The sequence below is a fragment of the Chaetodon auriga genome, chromosome 6, assembly GCF_051107435.1.
Source record: "Chaetodon auriga isolate fChaAug3 chromosome 6, fChaAug3.hap1, whole genome shotgun sequence".
Classification (NCBI taxonomy): Eukaryota; Metazoa; Chordata; class Actinopteri; order Chaetodontiformes; family Chaetodontidae; genus Chaetodon; species Chaetodon auriga.
This window is the reverse complement of record NC_135079.1, coordinates 23,436,807-23,454,337: the sequence shown is the minus strand read 5'-3', so window position 1 is coordinate 23,454,337 and position 17,531 is coordinate 23,436,807. Positions and strand designations below refer to the sequence as shown.

General features: G+C 43.7%; 1 protein-coding gene across 2 annotated transcripts; it reads left to right on the top strand.

Annotated features, from left to right (window-relative positions):
- Positions 1 to 2,072: 2,072 nt before the first annotated feature.
- On the top strand, positions 2,073 to 17,356 carry snrkb (SNF related kinase b). 2 transcript variants are annotated; one of them, XM_076732963.1, is made up of 5 exons: positions 2,073 to 2,397; positions 3,541 to 3,836; positions 4,155 to 4,549; positions 11,333 to 11,474; positions 14,527 to 17,356. In XM_076732963.1, exons 1-5 carry the CDS (start codon positions 2,383 to 2,385, stop codon positions 15,623 to 15,625), a joined length of 1,947 nt encoding a protein of 648 aa, XP_076589078.1. In that variant the 5' UTR covers positions 2,073 to 2,382; the 3' UTR covers positions 15,626 to 17,356. The 2 variants fall into 2 exon arrangements, with proteins under 2 accessions (XP_076589078.1, XP_076589079.1); XM_076732964.1 differs by having other exon boundaries at positions 2,145 to 2,397; positions 3,413 to 3,836.
- Positions 17,357 to 17,531: the final 175 nt, after the last annotated feature.

The following is a 17,531-nucleotide window of genomic DNA, read 5'->3' as shown; positions in this document are numbered from 1 at the left end:
TGGAGTCAGGAGGTGATTGTATTTGGATGCTATTTCTACTCTTACTCTTAGTGCTTCTTGGTTTGTTTTGTTTCAATTAGTATAATGTAGAGAGGTTGGAAGGTGGATTTTTAATGTTTTGTTTTAATGTAATGGGGGATATATATTTTTTAATATCTTTAATGTGCCAGGCTAGCTGTTTCTCCCTGCTTCCAGTCCTTATGCCAAGCCAGGCAAAGCAACTCCTGGCTCCATGTCCATGCTTTAAGGATAGGTTCATATTTCTTAAAACAAGCAGGAATCAGCACCTCAGCAGACAAAATGTTTAGGTTGGACAGTTCTGCAAAATCCCCAGGTTGCATTCAAAGTTTGTAGAATTATTCCTCTCTTGTCTATGCATGGTAACTGAAAAATGGTAAAATACCAGCCAGCTAAAACACTTGGATACAATTAGGGACAGACTGTAATCACACTTAAGAAAAATGCCAAGATTGCTCAAGCCCCAGTGCCACACAGGGCCTCAAGATCAGACCCTAAAACCCCCATCATGTCAGATGACAGTGGTCATTGTTATGTCATGACTGTTTTGTATTAATTGCCATATGTAAAACTTATCTGAACATGTTTGATGTCATTGAATCACTGCACACTGCAGTCAGTGGCTCTGAGGTTTCCTAGAAACCATCTGAGGTGAATATTATATGCTGAAATCAAACACTCAATTGTTCCTGATGCAAGTTAAAGAGCTTCAAAGTGACATGTATGTAATGTGGAAGTATGTCTGGTTGGCAGAAATCAATGTAGTAAGGTTTACTCCGGACTTTATGTGCGCATGCAACTTGATATGATGGAGGAGACATTAATAAAGGTTCTGATTTGCAGTCTGTTGCAGTATTTGGTCGTACCGCCAGATGGCACCAAACTTCAACCATTTCAAATACTACCACGGTTACAATAATGAATATATCTTAATGTTGAACTGGAATGTGTGAATTTAAATTAAAGGGAAATTCAGCCAGACTTCTATTACAGCCCAAATCAAATTCAAAGGACAGTTGACAAAGAGTTAACAAATCTAAAACTAAGCAGAAAACTCACCCAACAGCAGTGATATGGGACAGGTCGCGTCAAAAAAGAGACACATCAGAGTAACATGCATTATGTTTCGTTCTGTTTCCAGATTCCAAGATAGGTCTGAAAAGCGTGTGTGTGTGTGTGTGTGTGTGTGTGTGTGTGTGTGTGTGTGTGTGTGTGAGAGAGAGAGAGAGAGAGAGAGAGAGAGAGAGAGAGAGCCTTAATCTTTGTTTGTACTGTATGTTGCCACATGCAGTGTGTGTGATGCAGGTAAATATGATTTTGAAAGAAAGAAAGAAAGAAAGAAAGAAAGAAAGAAAGAAAGAAAGAATAGGGCCACTAGATGGCCCCATTATCCTGCAGGTTGGCTGGTGAGATGAAACAAAGAACAGCTGGGATGAGATCATCAAGCAGACCAGTGCAGACCCTCCAATATAATCACAATGAAAAAAGCCCACAGATAACAACAAAAATACAGTCCGTTGAAGGAGGTGAATGTCAGTGTGATGTGATGTTGTATGAAAGACCAGATGAAACAAATGGACACAGGACGATACATACACACAACTTCCATTTACACGAAATCATTTGGAAATAACATTTGTCACAGTGAAACTCCCTATCGTGATAGTGCAGGAACGCTATGTGAGTTTTCCAGTCTCTAGGGGCAAACTAGAGGTATAAATAGAAACAACTTTTTTTTCCTTTTTTTCTGCTTTAGTTCTCATTTCCATCGTGGCTCTCTGACTCTTCTGTGTGAATTCCGGCCAAAAGGACAAAGTCATTACGACAGAAGCATCTTAGGAATGCAGGTCATTATGTATGTTATGGTGTAGCTCACTGTGCCTCCCTGCTATTGAGAGGAAAAAACACATTAGTCAGTTATATAATTCCTTGGACTTCCGAAGCATTCATTCAGTCGTTTTCCTCTCTCCACTGAGTACGAGAGGCTCGCGGCCGCTGGCTGCTGCTGCTGCTTCGCCGCGGGAGCGAGTTGGAATGTATTGACGTCAGAAGGAAGCTGGACACACGCGCGTATGTGCGTGCACGCGCGCGCACGAGATGTTGCGTCCCCACTCCGTCTTGTGTGGGGCTCTTTCTGCGGAGCGGGCGCGCGGTCACACAGCTCGAGACTCTGGAATGAATTGAGACAGGCAGGCGGTCATGAGAAAAGTATGTGCGCACATGGACCGCGGACATGGAGTATTATGAAAGAAGAGGAGAAGGCGGCGCTGTCATTTTCTCCGTCTGAATTCAGCGGTGACACTGAGTGTGAGGCTGTGGAGTGACAGAAAGAAGCGTTAGCTGAACAGCTCGCAGGGACGGGATATGTGCACAACAATGGTAAGTTGGCACCGGGGTCCCTGTGTTTGGGTCGCAGTCTGCGGTCCGGCAGCGGCGTTATGTCGCTGTGGCGCTGTCAGTGTCAGCGAGGTTGTTGGTAATGTTTGTTTGGAGGTGTTGAGCAGCAGCCAGGAGGATGACTACATGCGTATGTGCCAACTCGGGACTGCAGTTGAGGCCAAGTGGAGAACAGCTGGCCTGAACACAAGTGTAGCAGCCCGTGGGCAAGATTACGCAGTGTTTCGAACCGGATAGGACGGTACAGGCGAGCATAGGAGCGCGTGTGAACACAGCGAGGCCTGCGTGTGTCCACTCAGCCAGTGAAGCTGTCAGAGGGCTTTAAACGTGTTGGCAAAGGCTGCTGATGTCTTACTGATGCTGCTATAGAGTGATGAATAAGTGATGATGATGATGATGATGATGATGATGATGATGAGAAGGCGTTGAAAGTGATGAGGACGAGTAGCATAAATTGACAGTGGTAACTGCTTTGATGATGACCGTGGTGGCCTAATGAAGATGATGATGGCAGCTGAACTTGTTACCCTGGGGAAGATCTGATGATGACATCATCAGGTCTAATGCCACCATCTGAACCCTCTTAGCCAAACTAATGACACACAAACACATATCCACGAAGACGCACGCACACATACATACATTATGGTTTCCTGTTACAGTATTGATTCGGCATGCCATTTGTGCTGGATGGGTGTTATTTGAGACACAGCCAAACGCAGCCCTCCAACATCACAGACAATGAGAGAATATTTTGGCCTCGTTATAATCTCTATACAGTGTAATCTAGTCTCCACTACTTAATTTAAAACTTGTTCTGTCTCCTCTGTCTTTGTTAAAAGATGTGTATTATCATCTATTTTTGGTCCAGTGCTTGAAGGCATGAGGCATTAGCAGCATCTGACCTCATCTAAGCCCTTTTCCCTTTGGGCCAAAGACCAAAATCATCAGCGCTGCCATTTTGTCTCATTGTGGTGTCTTCTCTTTGTCCTGCCAGGCGACTCCCCATCAATGAGGAACTTTGTTACCCTGCACCCCCCCTTCCCTCTGTCCTCAACATCTTGACACAACTATTTCCTGTCTCCTTTTTCCTTTTTATCCTTTTATCTGTGCATCTTCCTGAAGCCCTCCAGTTCAGTCCCTCCTCTACCCTCCTACCGTCCGAATCCCCGCTTTGTTCCAAACATGGACTCCTCTGGAGAAATAACATCAGCCCAGGATGGACATCTCGACCCCAAGAGCAGCCCCAGTCGCTCTGACCTCAGCGGACTGTACCATCTGGGACGGACGTTGGGCAGGGGCCACTTTGCTGTCGTCAAACTGGCTCGTCATGTCAACACCGGGCAACTGGTTGCTGTCAAGATGATTGACAAGACAAAACTTGATATTATGGCAACAAGCCACCTCTTACAGGAAGTGAGGTAAAGAATAATGATTATTCTGAAAGACAGAGGTTGAGAAGAAAAGTTGAAGGTTAGAAAAACAAAAGTGGGAGGGCGTCTTATTTTTAGATCACATTTAATGGGAATTCAAACAGACATGTTGACTTTAGACTGTGTGTGATCCCTTTGAATCTTATCTGATCCAAAAGTGGAACCAAAAAACAAGGCTTCTTTTTACATTCGAAGGTTCCCTGAAGAAGCAGCACCACTCAGAGCATCCTTATTAACAATTAAGATAACATTCCTCAGATTACCGTGTGAGACAATCATCTCAACATCATTACTAATTATTTTCAGGTGTATGAGGCTGGTGCAGCATCCCAATGTGGTTCGCCTCTACGAGGTTATCGACACCCCAACCACCCTCTACCTGGTCATGGAGCTGGCCGAAGGGGGCGACCTCTACGACTACATTCTACGCCATGAGGGAGGCGTGGCTGAGGGCACCGCCAAGCGTCATTTCGCCCAGATCGTGCGCGCTGTGTCGTACTGCCACCAGCTCCACGTGGTGCACCGGGACCTGAAGCCCGAGAATGTGGTGTTCTTTCCGCAGCAGGGGGCAGTGAAGCTGACGGACTTTGGGTTCAGCAACTTATTCCAGCCCGGGACTATGTTGGCCACCAGCTGTGGGTCGCTGGCGTACTCGGCTCCAGAGATTCTGCTGGGAGAAGAGTATGATGCTCCAGCTGTGGGTGAGAAAAACAGACAATTGTTGCTGTGGTGTTGCATCTAGGAGTTGGTGAAATCATAACCTGGGATAATTTTGTCAGACTCTCCTCTAAACTTGTCATTTTTTCTTCTGCATTACTGGACAGTTTTACATATGATGAATGAAAATACAAGGAAAGAAGTCACTCTTTGGTTAAACTGGTCACAACCAGGAGTGACGGGGGGTCACAAGCTAAAAAGGCCGGGAACCCCTGGCTCAGACAAACAGGAATGTGCAGGCTTCTAGTCTACTTTAACTGATGCAATTCGAGGTTCATTTAGTAGCTGTTCTGGAGCTTTTGATCATGTGACACTATCAGCGAAAAAGTTGTTTTGTCATGTGGTGTTTCCAAGGTCAAGGATGAACTTTATATAGCTAATTTCAGCTGCAGGGCTGTATTGTGCCTGTTTGTATGAGCCTGATTGTGTGTGTGTCTTTGTGTTTGTATGTGTGTGTGTTTGCATTAATCATTTTCTCTCGTTGTGAGATCTTACGTGTGGCCATGTATGTCCCCTTGACCCTGTGTATGTATATCTGTGTATTTTCTTGTATCTGAGAGTGTGTGTGTTCCCGCTCCATCCATATTAGTGTGCTTATATGTGTTTGTGTCTATGTGTATATATGAATCTGTGTGTCTGTGTGTGTATCCCTGTGTATGTCCGTAAAGGATTAGTGTGTGTATCTGGGTCAGTCTAAGCAAGCCAGCCAGTTATGAGCCAACTGGGCACGTTCTGCAGTGGAACCAAACACTGCAGCTCACCACTGGGCTCTCACACTGCATAGCAAGCATTTATGTACGTGTGTGTGTGGATGTGTGTGTGTGAGAAAGACTTAGATAGCAGAAAGGGAAAGCACCATGCATCACTGTTTATCCATAGCAGGAAGGTTGGTCTGCACTGCTGGCATCGGTGTGGCTTTAGAGGTGAGGCAGGCTGATAGATTTTGGGATTTGACATTATAGAAGCAGAAGGAAGACTGAGGGATTTGGTCCCCCGTCTTCTGTGGAGGACACAGCATGTCTGCTTCAGGGAGGTTGGTGGTCTTAAGCTGGACTAGGCTGGATTTTGGTAGGTTTAGGGTGCTATTTATTCTGGTGACTATCAATGCATCTGCACTGAATACAAATGTATCCCAACTGCAGTTAGGAGCTGTTCTTGTGGACGGACATGTACAGTACAGTTTGTATTTGTTTTAAAGGAAAGACTGCTGATGGCAAGAGTGAGTTGCAAATGGGTGAGAATCAGTGAAAGTGTTACTTAAGAAGGTCTGGTTTTGTTTTTCCCATATTGCATTGTGATGTTGCCTGCTTATAGTGGTCTCGGTGGGATGGTGTTCTTCGTTAACCAAGTTCATTATAAAGAGGAGCGGTGATGAAGAAACATCGCTCACGTGCATCCATAACTTCAGCACGACTCACGAGTTGCATTAGTTCCTTTTTCTCATGTTAGTTCCTCTTTCTAAAAGCGTCCATACGAAGGGCGTCCACTTAAATCTATTTGTGTGTGTTACTATGACATCCTCCAAGACTGTTTTCTGCTTCACTTCAACTCAAGTGCACTCTTCTGTTCTATTTTACTCTGACACGACTCAACCTGTGGATATCACAGTAATATCACTGTGATAATAATGTACACTTCCATCACACACACACACACACACACACACACACGCACACAGAGTAATGTGTGTGTGTGTGATAATCCTGAGCTGCACAGAGGAAAAGATGTCCCTCAATGATCTCAGCTTAGCAAGGTGACTCATAAACCCGTCTCTCTCTCTCTCTCTCTCTCTCTCTCTCTCACACACACACACACACACACACACACACACAGACTGCTCTCTGTGTCTCTTTGATATTTCTGTCTATAAACAGACTGCTGTTTAATTCACTGTGGCTTCTTCACTGCTGGGAGTCTTTACAATACACGTGTGCTCTGTTTGAGGACACTGTGTGTGTGTGTGTGTGTGTGTGTGTGTGTGTGTGTGTGTGTGTGTTTGATGATAGTCATATGATGTGGAGGAGAGACAGGAAGGTCCACGAGATCTCCTGCATTTGACAAAGATAAACACTGCCCACAGTTACATAACGTCTGCCCATTACCGTGCACGTATATATGTGTACATTTTCAGAGGTCATCGTGTTAATGTTGGGCTTCACTTTAGGTTCACAGATGAGAAAATCACTTAGTCAGTGAAAGGTCATCACTACTGAAAATGAACATGCTCGTCTGCATGTCACATGTTTGTGCACTTAACATTTGGACAGAACTGGGTCAGGCTGGTTTGTCATATACCAAGAGGCCCCAAATGACAGTTTGTATGTACGTATATGAGCGTGCTCTGCTTGAAAAAATCTAAATACGACTATGACTGTATGTTATGACAGAGAAGTTGGGTTTGGCAAGACAGTCACAGGAAATGTTAGATAAGAAGAGAGGAAGACCTTAAGTGGTCTGTGGTGGAGTGTGTTCTTTGTTGGAGGAACTTGTGCATTTGGCAGATACTATGAGCTTCTCTGGGTGTCACAGTTTTTTACACCATGCGCTGTAAATAGCATTGAATGTAGTTGTGACATGGTTAGAATAGAAAGATTTGCCCTAAAACGCATCGACTTTAAGAACAGGGGCTGATGGTGATGTGCTTTGCTCTCCTGGGCCTGTTTTGTTTTTATGTGGTCCAGTTGTCTTATTTAGTTTGTCAGTTGAGCCAAGCAGACAATGTAACATCACTTGGAGTTTGAGTTTGATGGGAGAAAAAGCTGCTTTCTAAAACAATAAATGGCAGGTTTTGATTCAAAATAAGTCAAAGTACAAAAAAGTGTGAGGTCAAGTTTGGTTAGAGCTCTCAGATGTGCTGTCCAGTGTCCACAAAGTGCAATGCATCGAAGCACAGCCAAAAAGTTTCATTTAGAATAATGACTCTCCATCTCTCCTCTTTGGCTGACTGCCACATCGTATACACCGCTCTTTTCTCCGCTCCAGGGTGGAGGGTGATGGTTGCCCAGCTGAGAGCAGCGCATGGAGAGCCCCTACAAACATCCCATTTTAGATCAAGGAATAGTTGGATAACCGGAGAGGCTTTTCAGACAAAAACGCTTTGTCAGTGTTTCCATATAAACCGGAAGGCTCCTGCTCTGTTTATATCAACAAGGACTTTTCCAGAGCCTGTAAAACTCAGAACCAGCACACCACCACTTGACGTGTTGGAATTAATAAACACAGTGCAGAGAACAAATCATCCTTCTGAGCCTAAGCCTAACCCTCTGAACAAAATCCAAACACAGTCATATCACTGGGGGGAAATTGCAGAAAACCTCCCCCAATTAAAGTTTGATAAAATAACTTTGATGGGCTTGTTGAGACCTCCAGGAAAGAAAAGTTGCTTTCCAAACCTAAAAATCTGTCTCTCACATGTGCCCAACTTTATGTTAGCGTAATACTGAATTGCTTTAGTACCACTTTTATTTTGGCCAAAAGGTCTGCTTCCTACAAGATTATAAGTGCTGGTGTAGGAGGAGACAAATATTTAAAGTAACATGTCTCACATTATCCATGAAGCTCAGCTCATTCCCAAGAAATAATCCAATTTTAGGCAGATCCACCTTTGCTAGCCTCAAGTCACTAGAAGATAACTACACATGCCTGTCGGTAAAAAAAAAAAAAAATGCACCTCTTCATGCTCAATGAATGTACATAGAATCATCTGCTTCAAAGCTTTATCAGGATCATTACATCTGAGTTAGAAGATAATCTTATCGGAATAATTCGATTTGTCAAGATCGTGAGAAAAATGGCTTCACAATTCTGTCCAGTTCATGCAGTTTATATTCATTAGAGACTGATGACCTGAATGCAACATTTAATAAGTTACCAACCATGCAATGGATGCTGGGATGCTCCGTTTTTGTCCTCCAATTGTGGGCAAAAAAAAGGGCTGCATTTTTTTGTCTGAACATGGAGGACCCTCTGGAACGGGGCCAGTTTCGTTGACCCTTCATGACATATTTGATGTGGAAAATGTGCACTGTGGAGGCAGCCCCTGAAAAGGGCCACAGCCAACCATAGAACCAGGATCGTTCACTCCCCTCCTTCTTGCAGTACTTGCTGAACTCTGTGAAGAAGCTTTTGTATCTCAACACTTTTATAGTTAAATTGATTAGATTGATCCTATCTACATCTGGTGTATATAAACAGTGTGTGTGCCTGCTTGTTTGTGTGTGTCTGTGTGTGTGTGTGTGTGTGTGTGTGTGTGTGTGTGTGTGTGTGTGTCTGTCTGTCTGTCTGTCTGTCTGTCTGGAGTTGATGTTTGTGCTGTCAGCAGGCCACTAATGCATGGTGAGAACGTGTGATATTCCCCAGCGAGCAGAGAAAAGTACACTCCCAGCACTCAGTGGCTTCTCCTCCCCGTTGCATAACACTTCCCCAGACTGGAATGAGTGTGCTCGTGAGCGTGCACGTCAGTGTACATTGTATGATGAGGACTGAGGGCTGTTGTTTGGACCATCATGAGTCTGAATGTTTATCACACATAAGACCGGTACGTGTGACAGACTATGGATACAAAAGATATGCATCTGAATGAACTGCAGGATTTTTACTGGATTGTGAAAGAGCAGTCTGATCTGCTTTGGCTATTTTCATGAAGAACCTTATTTTCAAAGGCATGTGTTTGACCATGTGGCTTTTTTTTTTTTCACATTTTTGCTTACATGACCGTGTAATATTTCTCGTTAATCTCACTATAAAACTTCTGCAGAGCGATGACTATCACCATCCTAAAGCTTGCTGAACTATTACATGTGTTATTTTGAATAGTGTGAACTAATTGGCAAGTTTATTGCAATAGCAATCTTGCTTTATTCTTATATTCTTACATATATTCTCAGAAAAGGAACATTTAGAAAAGTAGAAAGATTTATTTTCAGTCTAAGATAATAAATGGCAAAATACTTACTTATTCTCACATGTTGATTAATTACCATCTCATTTTAGTGTCTTAACATGCTAACATTTGCTAATTAGCTCTAAACACGAAGCACAGCTGACAGGCCTGGAATTAAGTCAGTTTTAGGGCAACGCAGTTTGGCCTACACATTTGTTGCAGCAGCACTGGCAAAACATAGAGCACCAAAGGCAAAAGCATTAATAAGTAATAATTAAATTGTATGAAGACAAGACAGTATACATATGTCAACAGTCTTCTTTTCAATTCAGCATCAATTTTATCCACAAAGATAAACTGTATTTCAGAACAAACTTTACAGATTTTGTTGCCTCAACTCCCTAACAGCCTCTTCTGTTTATCTGTGCTATTTTAGTGACAGATGACCGTGGGAGTGAGAGGTGGACTGTTTCAGAAATGACCATTTCTTACTTAAATACGTGCTGGTTGGTGGATCAGATACAGCTGAATTAACCACAGACTCATATCCGTTGATTCACATCAGGGGAAACATGGGGTGCGTCAATAGTGAGTTTACTGTGTCCTCTTCGGCCATGTTTCCTGCCCTGAGCTGAGGTTTATGGGAACGTAATGTTTCTGCTGGTATTTGGTCATAAATCAAAGAAAATTTGACCTGATGAGGGAAGAAGAAAAATCAGGGGATCAGCAAGTCATTCATCTCTTCTAGAGACCATGAATGTCAAAGTCTAGCCATCCAAAAGTTGTGGAGATATTTCTGGATCAGAGTGATGGACTGACTGATGAACATTACTATGATGTAGCTCTACTACTCCACTACTGTGGTTAATAAAGCTAAATGACAAAACAAAACAAACAAAACTAATGACTAACTAATTGTCCTTGAACTGCCTCATGAAACAAACGTGATATGTGTAGAGGCAGCATTTATTAGATACATGATCTGGCTTTATTTCTAGCGGTTAACACACAATGTGAACAGAATGTGCAGTGTTCCTACTTCCAGTGTTTGGGAGAAACAGAAAAAAAGAAGGAGAGCAAGATCATTCTCAGAATAGCACAACACCACAACAAGCCCTGTTTGTTATGGCCTTCAGCCCCCAGCTCCCTTTCCTCTGCATGTGTATGTGTGTATGTGTGTGTGTTTCCTTGAACCGGCCACAGTGTTCTCGCCTGGTTCAGGCTGTTCGGAGTTCGCATGGACCTCCTCGCACTGTCTGTATGAGGACGAGAGAGGGAGGGGCAGCAGGGGAAGGAAAGGGAGGAGAGGGGAAAAGAACACACTGTCAGCACTGTCTGTCAGCACCAGGAAGCCTGTGTGTGTGTGTGTGTGTGTGTGTGTGTGTGTGTGTGTGTGTGTGTGTGTGTGTGTGTGTGTGTGTGTGTCAGGGGTCAAGAACACCAAACCTAGCCGTCTGCAGCTCAGGCCTCACACTTTAGTCACATAAAACCGGACATCCAGCTGTTACTCATGCACTTTCCTCCTGTATTTTTCACTTCATTGAGGAATAACTTGGACAGGAAGGCCACTTTGTTGCTCACCCTGACCTCTGACCCCTCTGTCCAAGATGTGAAGGAGCAAATGAAAAAAAAGGAATGGAATCCAGGCTGTGTAGGATGAGATGTTCACCTCATCTGTAGGCTGCTGCAGAAAATAACTGCTCAGTGTTTTCAAGTCCAATTCAAAAAGGACAAATATTTTTAAACATCCCTTATGAACTATGAGGCTCACAGGATTCTAAATACGATCTGAAAGCAGAGGCATTGGAGGCTATTTTAAGGCCTGACATGATTCGCTATTTAAGGCTAATTTTTGTGCTTTTGCGTGCGTGTGTTCGTGTTCCAGATATCTGGTCTCTTGGGGTGATCCTGTACATGTTGGTGTGTGGAGTCCCTCCCTTCCAGGAAACCAACGACAGCGAGACTCTGGTTATGATTCTGGACTGTCGCTACTGCGTCCCCGAACACGTTTCAGACGACTGCAGAGAGTGAGTACTGATGAATGATACCACTGTCCATAAGAATGTTTTATGTCTTGATCGTAAATTGATTCTTCGTTTAAAGGCTTATTCTCTCCCAGAGATTTTCTGCTCTTGAATAGATGTGGTGGATCACCCTGTCTTAAGTAGCTGCTGACCGTAAAATCATCTCATTAGTGTGCGTTTCAGTGGATAATTTTAGTGGCCTAGTTGTCTCAGAGGCTTCTCCACCCTGCTGCAAATACAGTAGTTCTTGCTAAAAGGAGGCTTTGAGGTTATTCAGGCGCCCAGACTGTCCTCACGCTAATAGAGACTGAATGGCAGAAAATTCAACTCAGTGCTGATAAGACGGAGGCTCTCATAGTAGCTCCAGAAACGGAAGCCCCCATGATAACGCAAACTATTGGACCTCTTGCCTCTCTTGCACACTCCAACCTGCATAATTTAAGGGAAATACTTGATCAGTCATCATGGTTCGACGCCCATGTTAAGCAGCTGATCAGTTTCTTCCACTGAAGAAATATTAGTAACCTGCACTTTGAACTGCTGAACTAGACATGCTTATGCATGCCTTTATCTCATCTCGCACTGACTACTGCAACACAAGTGTGTCTGCTCTTGATCGTCTGCAGGCAATCCAGAATGCTGCCACAAGACGACTCACTAGGTCATACATCAGCCCCACGCTTAGATCTCTTCACTGGCTCTCTGTAGGATCCAGTTTAAAATTCACACTCTCACAGAGCATTGCGTGGTCAGGCTCCTGCATATGTGGCTGAATTACTTCATCCTTACTCATCAGCATACCTGTTTAGACGGGTGCTTGGGTGACCTGAATGCACCAAGTCTGCATTTTATATATTTACTTTGTGTTTGTGTCTGTCATTACGTGCGTTTTTTGGGTGGTCACATCATGAACATTGAGTGTTAGCTATCAAATATAGGCTGTTGTTTTCTTTAATATAAAACTATGTGTGTCCTTGAACCATAAACCAGTTTCAGTCTTGTCAGAGGAACAAAAACACACCCCAGGAACAAAATATTCACATGTACTTGTGTGTCTTCTCACTTCTCCTATACTCCTTGCACCTCTAATCCAAACACACACACACACACACACACACACACACACACACACACACACACACACACGTGCACACAGACACACATGCACATACACACACACTGTCTTCAGCTCACAGGACTGCAGGGTAGACGTCAGTACAGTTTGAATTCCTGCAGCAGCTTTGGAGAGTGAATGACATTACTCTGAGATAAAGACCACAGAACACACTCTTCCAGATAAGTACACGGCTCACTATTGATTTAACAGAGGGATAATCAGTTGGCAGGCATTTACCAAATCCAAATAAAAACTTCAGATACACATACAAAAAATGCTGAAACCTTTACATTTGCTAATAAAATCCAAATGCAGGTACAGGGTATCAGCAGGGTGGTAGAAGGTATTAAGAAGTCTTCAGTCAGTCCAGTCCACACCATCAGATCTCTAGTAAAACACTGTCAGTGCTGCCAGTTGCAGTAGTGAGAAAACTCATGTTGATTTTAGCCAAATTTACATCAACTTAAGTCAATTAGTCATGCTTGATAGGTTAATATATCTACCCATTTTCTGCAGGTTATGCAGGTCATGTTCATTTAATTAACTAATCATTAGGCATTATTGTTAGACTGCTGAGAAGTATTGACAAAATGTAATAATTCAAGGCCGTATTGTTTAGACTGATTTTGAACATGAATGATGAGTGTAACAGTGAAACAGCTATTAAAGCCCATTGTACCTGGTATTTAAAAAGACTTATATTTAACTCGGGGAATCCTGCAGAAACCCTTCCAAGAAAGTTGGGACGCTGTCTAAAGCATGAATGTTAACAGAATACAAACATTTGCAAACAAACTGTGTTTACTGACATCAGTTTAACAAAGTGTTCCTGAGTCCATGTAGTAAAATCCTTCATCCAATCATGTGTTCACAAAGTGGTGAACCTCTCTCCGTCTGAGTCTTTCCAGGATGCTCCTTTCATACCCAATCATGATACTATCACCTGTTACCAATCAGCCTGTTTACCTGTGGAATGTTCCAAACAGGTGTTTTTGGAGCATTCCACATCTTTCCCAGTCGTTAGTTGCTCCTGAACCAACTTGTTTGAAACGTGTTGCTGCACCAGATTCAGAATAAACAGACATTTATAAAAATTAATGAAGCAAACATTAAGTATGCTGTCTTTGTACTAATTTCAGTTTTGTGTTGTGTTTTACACCATTATGATGGTTTAAATACTCAGGTAGAGCACTGTTGCACTATTTAATCCTGTTGAAGTAACATTTGCAAATAACTAGAGTGCCAGCTGTTTTAGGACATTACTGAGCCTTTTTACAAATGAAACGATATGTTTGTGAGCTGTTTTTTAAAGATGTACAGGGAAGCAAAGTCAGAACGTATTGGCAGACAGACTAACACACTGTTTTGGTCTTTTAATGGGATTGGATGTATGGATGATGAGAAAAATCTGAATGAAATTGCCTCATTCTTTAAACATGAGCATGTAAACACACAGGGTGGTGAAATTGGTGGTTTAAAAATACTTGCACATGCCATAAAAGAGACCAACAGCAGCACAGGTTGCGTGTGTGAAACAGCAGCTTGTATCTGCATGCTGTTCTCGCCAGCAAAGATCCCTGAATGAATGCTTTCATGTGCTTGCTAGGAGGTAAGTGGTCTGTTAGATCATCTGCGTCTGCAAACATATCCTGGAGCATCTGACACAGCACTTGTCATATGAGTTCGCCCTCAGTCACATGGTGATCGAGCTCAGAAAAGGAGCAGAATAGATCAGAACAATCTCCTGGAAATTAGAAACTCATACAGGCTGTTTCAGTAAGAAGTGTGGAGATGGCCTAGAATCACATCTAAATCAGGTCATTCTCTGTGTCGATTCCGTTGCTGTAATAGCTGATAGCTACGAAATTAAAGCAAGCACATTTCAGCTCATGTCCTTTCCACGAAATGTAAACACCTCTCTGTCATTTTCCCTGTCAGTCTGATCTCCAGGATGCTGCAGAAGGATCCGTCTCGGCGTGCCTCGCTCGAGGAGATCGAGGCTCATCACTGGCTACAGGGGCTGGAGAACGCCCTCCTCAGCCCAGAGGCCCCGCCACACTGGCTTTCAGGGGCCCTCTCTCCCAGCTCTCCCCGCTCAGGAGTACCTGAGTGTGGGGACCTGCTGGCTGCAAGGCCCCCCGCTCAGCAGCCTTTCCCTGGACCCTGGCAGCCCAGCCTCACCTTCACACTTCGTCCACCTCCGGCCGAAGAGCCTCCCGTCCTCAAAAACCTGCCTGCGCTACAGCAGATCTGTGAGGAAGAAGAAGAAGAGGAGGAAGAGGAGGAGGAGGAGGAGGAACAGGGGGGTAGTTTGGCAGAAGAGGGTGAGGGTGTGGCATCTGTGTTAGTCGAGGAGCCTGAGAGAGAAGCTAAGGAGATGCTTGATGGAGCTGTTATTCAACAGTGCAGGGAAGAGGAACAAGAAGAAGAATTAGGAGGATCAGTGGAGAAAATGGAGGAGGAAGAGGAGGAGCAGGAAGAAATTGTGCAGATGGAGATGGAGAAAGAAGACAGTCGCTGTGTGATTTCAGACCAGCCAGTCAGTCATGGAGACAAGCCGGTCAGCAAGACACCTGAAGTCCCACCATCGTCTCTGCCTGGTTTGGGGGTACCGTGCTGTCAGGGGCAGCCAGACTCCAGCCCAGAGGAAGGAAACGACGAGGAGACGGAACCCAACAACAACACCAACAAACCTCCTCCTCTCCTCCCTGAATCCTCCATCCCTGCGCCCTCAGCCAGACTCATCCTGAATGAGAGGGAGGCTCCAAAGACAGGAAGAGAAGGAGAACAAGACGAGAAAACAGAGGAGGATGGAAGAGATGACCTCGTCACAGACAAATCTCAACCCCACAATGCACTGGGGACCCGAGATGAGGCTGCCCCAAAGGCAGAGCAGGGGAAACGACACAGCATAAAGCTGCGCGATAGACTTTTTCAGTTCCCTCTGTGTGAGAAAGCTCTGGCCTTCAACATACCGACACATAACAAGCCCAAGATCCTGCCGCTGGCTCAGTACAACTGCTGCCATGTGCTATAAGTGAAAGCGGCCTGGGTGCTGCCTGTGATGTGCTACCCACCTGGGACATGCAGGCTGTTTGGCAGTGAGAGCTCCCTGCTGAGCCTTTCTGCTGCAGACACTTTGAGGCCTGATAGCAAAGGCCCTCAGCATGCAAGCACCCAGTGTTACAGGACGGGACATGTTCAGCTTCATCCCTACAAGCACTCAGCTCTAGCATTGTGCTCATGTAATAAACATTGTGTTAAGCTAGACGTGGTGTACAGCACAGTAGTCAGACTTAGTAGACCCTCATGCATTTGCTGCTGTGTACAGGAGCATCCATAGAATTACAATGACTAGACTGTGTCCAATGTGTAGCTTAGTACTGGACCTACAGGAAGGAGGGAGGCTGAAGAGAGACGATGGTGACTGCTACAGTTCTTATGGAATAAGCTATAGTCTGTTTTGTTTGTTTAAAAGGTGCCTACAATGATAAAATGGGTTTCATGCTGTACATGGCCACTCTGTCATTTTGGTTATGACTGTAAAAACCTCCAAAAGTCAAAATGGTCTCACACTCAGTAGATTCATGATTTCATATTGTATAAGATATAAATTAGAATAAACTCTAAACCAGCTTCTGCTACAGGGTAGCACTCGTTTCCTCTTCCCTTTGCACAACCTGCTTCTCTCGTTGGTTTAAAAGCTCTTGATATAAGCTCTATTAAAGAAGGACTGCGACTGTTATATGAAATGATATGATACTGTGTAACGTATGCCTAAGACTGAGATGATGATATGACTTTCTGTTCTCTGAATCCTAAAGTCTTACTGATAGAATGACTTCCTAACATACTGTATAATACTATTGATAAGATCAATGATTGGGATGCAGGTCTTCCATTGTATTTTGAACTTGTTCTTTTTAATCACACTGAACAGTTTAATAATATTTGATCATAACAGTTTTATTTTGGGTGTGCAAATACGAAGTTCCTTGGTTTTCTTTAAGACGTGACAAAGATATTCATTCCCTGAAGAGATATCTGACTTTGTGCATGTTATTAATGTTATTTATCACAATATACTGTACCTCCATGTGTCTTGGATCTGACAGGACATTGTTCTCGTGTAACTTGACGTAACCCACGCAGTGAGGATTTGCACACAGTTTGACTAATGGTAGCTTTCTACAAGCAGCATCCTGGGACTGATGGATGGACTTACTGGTCATTTAGACCACATGACGGTCATATGTTAATATGTAGCTGAGTCCCTTCAGATGGTATTATTTGACCATATAATGCTCTGTGAGTTTCTATATTTTCTCATACACACTGTGTTTTTCCTCTTTTGAAGCTGGGATAAGAAGTGTATAATATTTAAAGTTAAAGAAGGCCAAAGCTGTACAATAAGCTACATCTTCCTCCTATAGTTCAGCAAACACAGTTTATTCCTGTCGGTCACTGCAGCTTCATGGGGACAACAAATTGGATTTTTAACTTGTGACCTGTGATCGGATGCTCCCTGCCTATACAAGGAGCGGACATCACGTGAAAAAAAATCTGATTATCACTCATATTCATCAGCCGTAGAAGCATAAAATCTGTGCAGAAGAGGGATAAAATCCCATTATCTGTTCCTGCGTGATTGCAGCCTGTCTCTCCTCAGTGTGTCTGTGTCTACTGACCTGCATTGTAACTAGGACCACATCTCTATGGAGCCATGAACTTATTTTCTCTATTTATTTATTAAAATGGATTAAATCAACACGATGAGTGTGTGCAGTGTGCTGATTTCATAGAGAATGTACACAAGGAAACTGTACAGTGTAGCTTCTCCCAAACACACCAGAAACTAGATATTCCCTTCTCAACAAGGCTGGATTACCAACCAGCCAATGTGAGCAACTGGGGCCCCGGACCCCCAGAGGCCCAAAAACCCT

Excerpts from the sequence above, each read along its gene's own strand:
- snrkb (XM_076732963.1), top strand. Across the intron at positions 3,837-4,154 it reads CACCTCTTACAGGAAGTGAG|GTGTATGAGGCTGGTGCAGC; the intron begins GTAAAGAATAAT and ends AATTATTTTCAG. Across the intron at positions 4,550-11,332 it reads GTATGATGCTCCAGCTGTGG|ATATCTGGTCTCTTGGGGTG; the intron begins GTGAGAAAAACA and ends TTCGTGTTCCAG.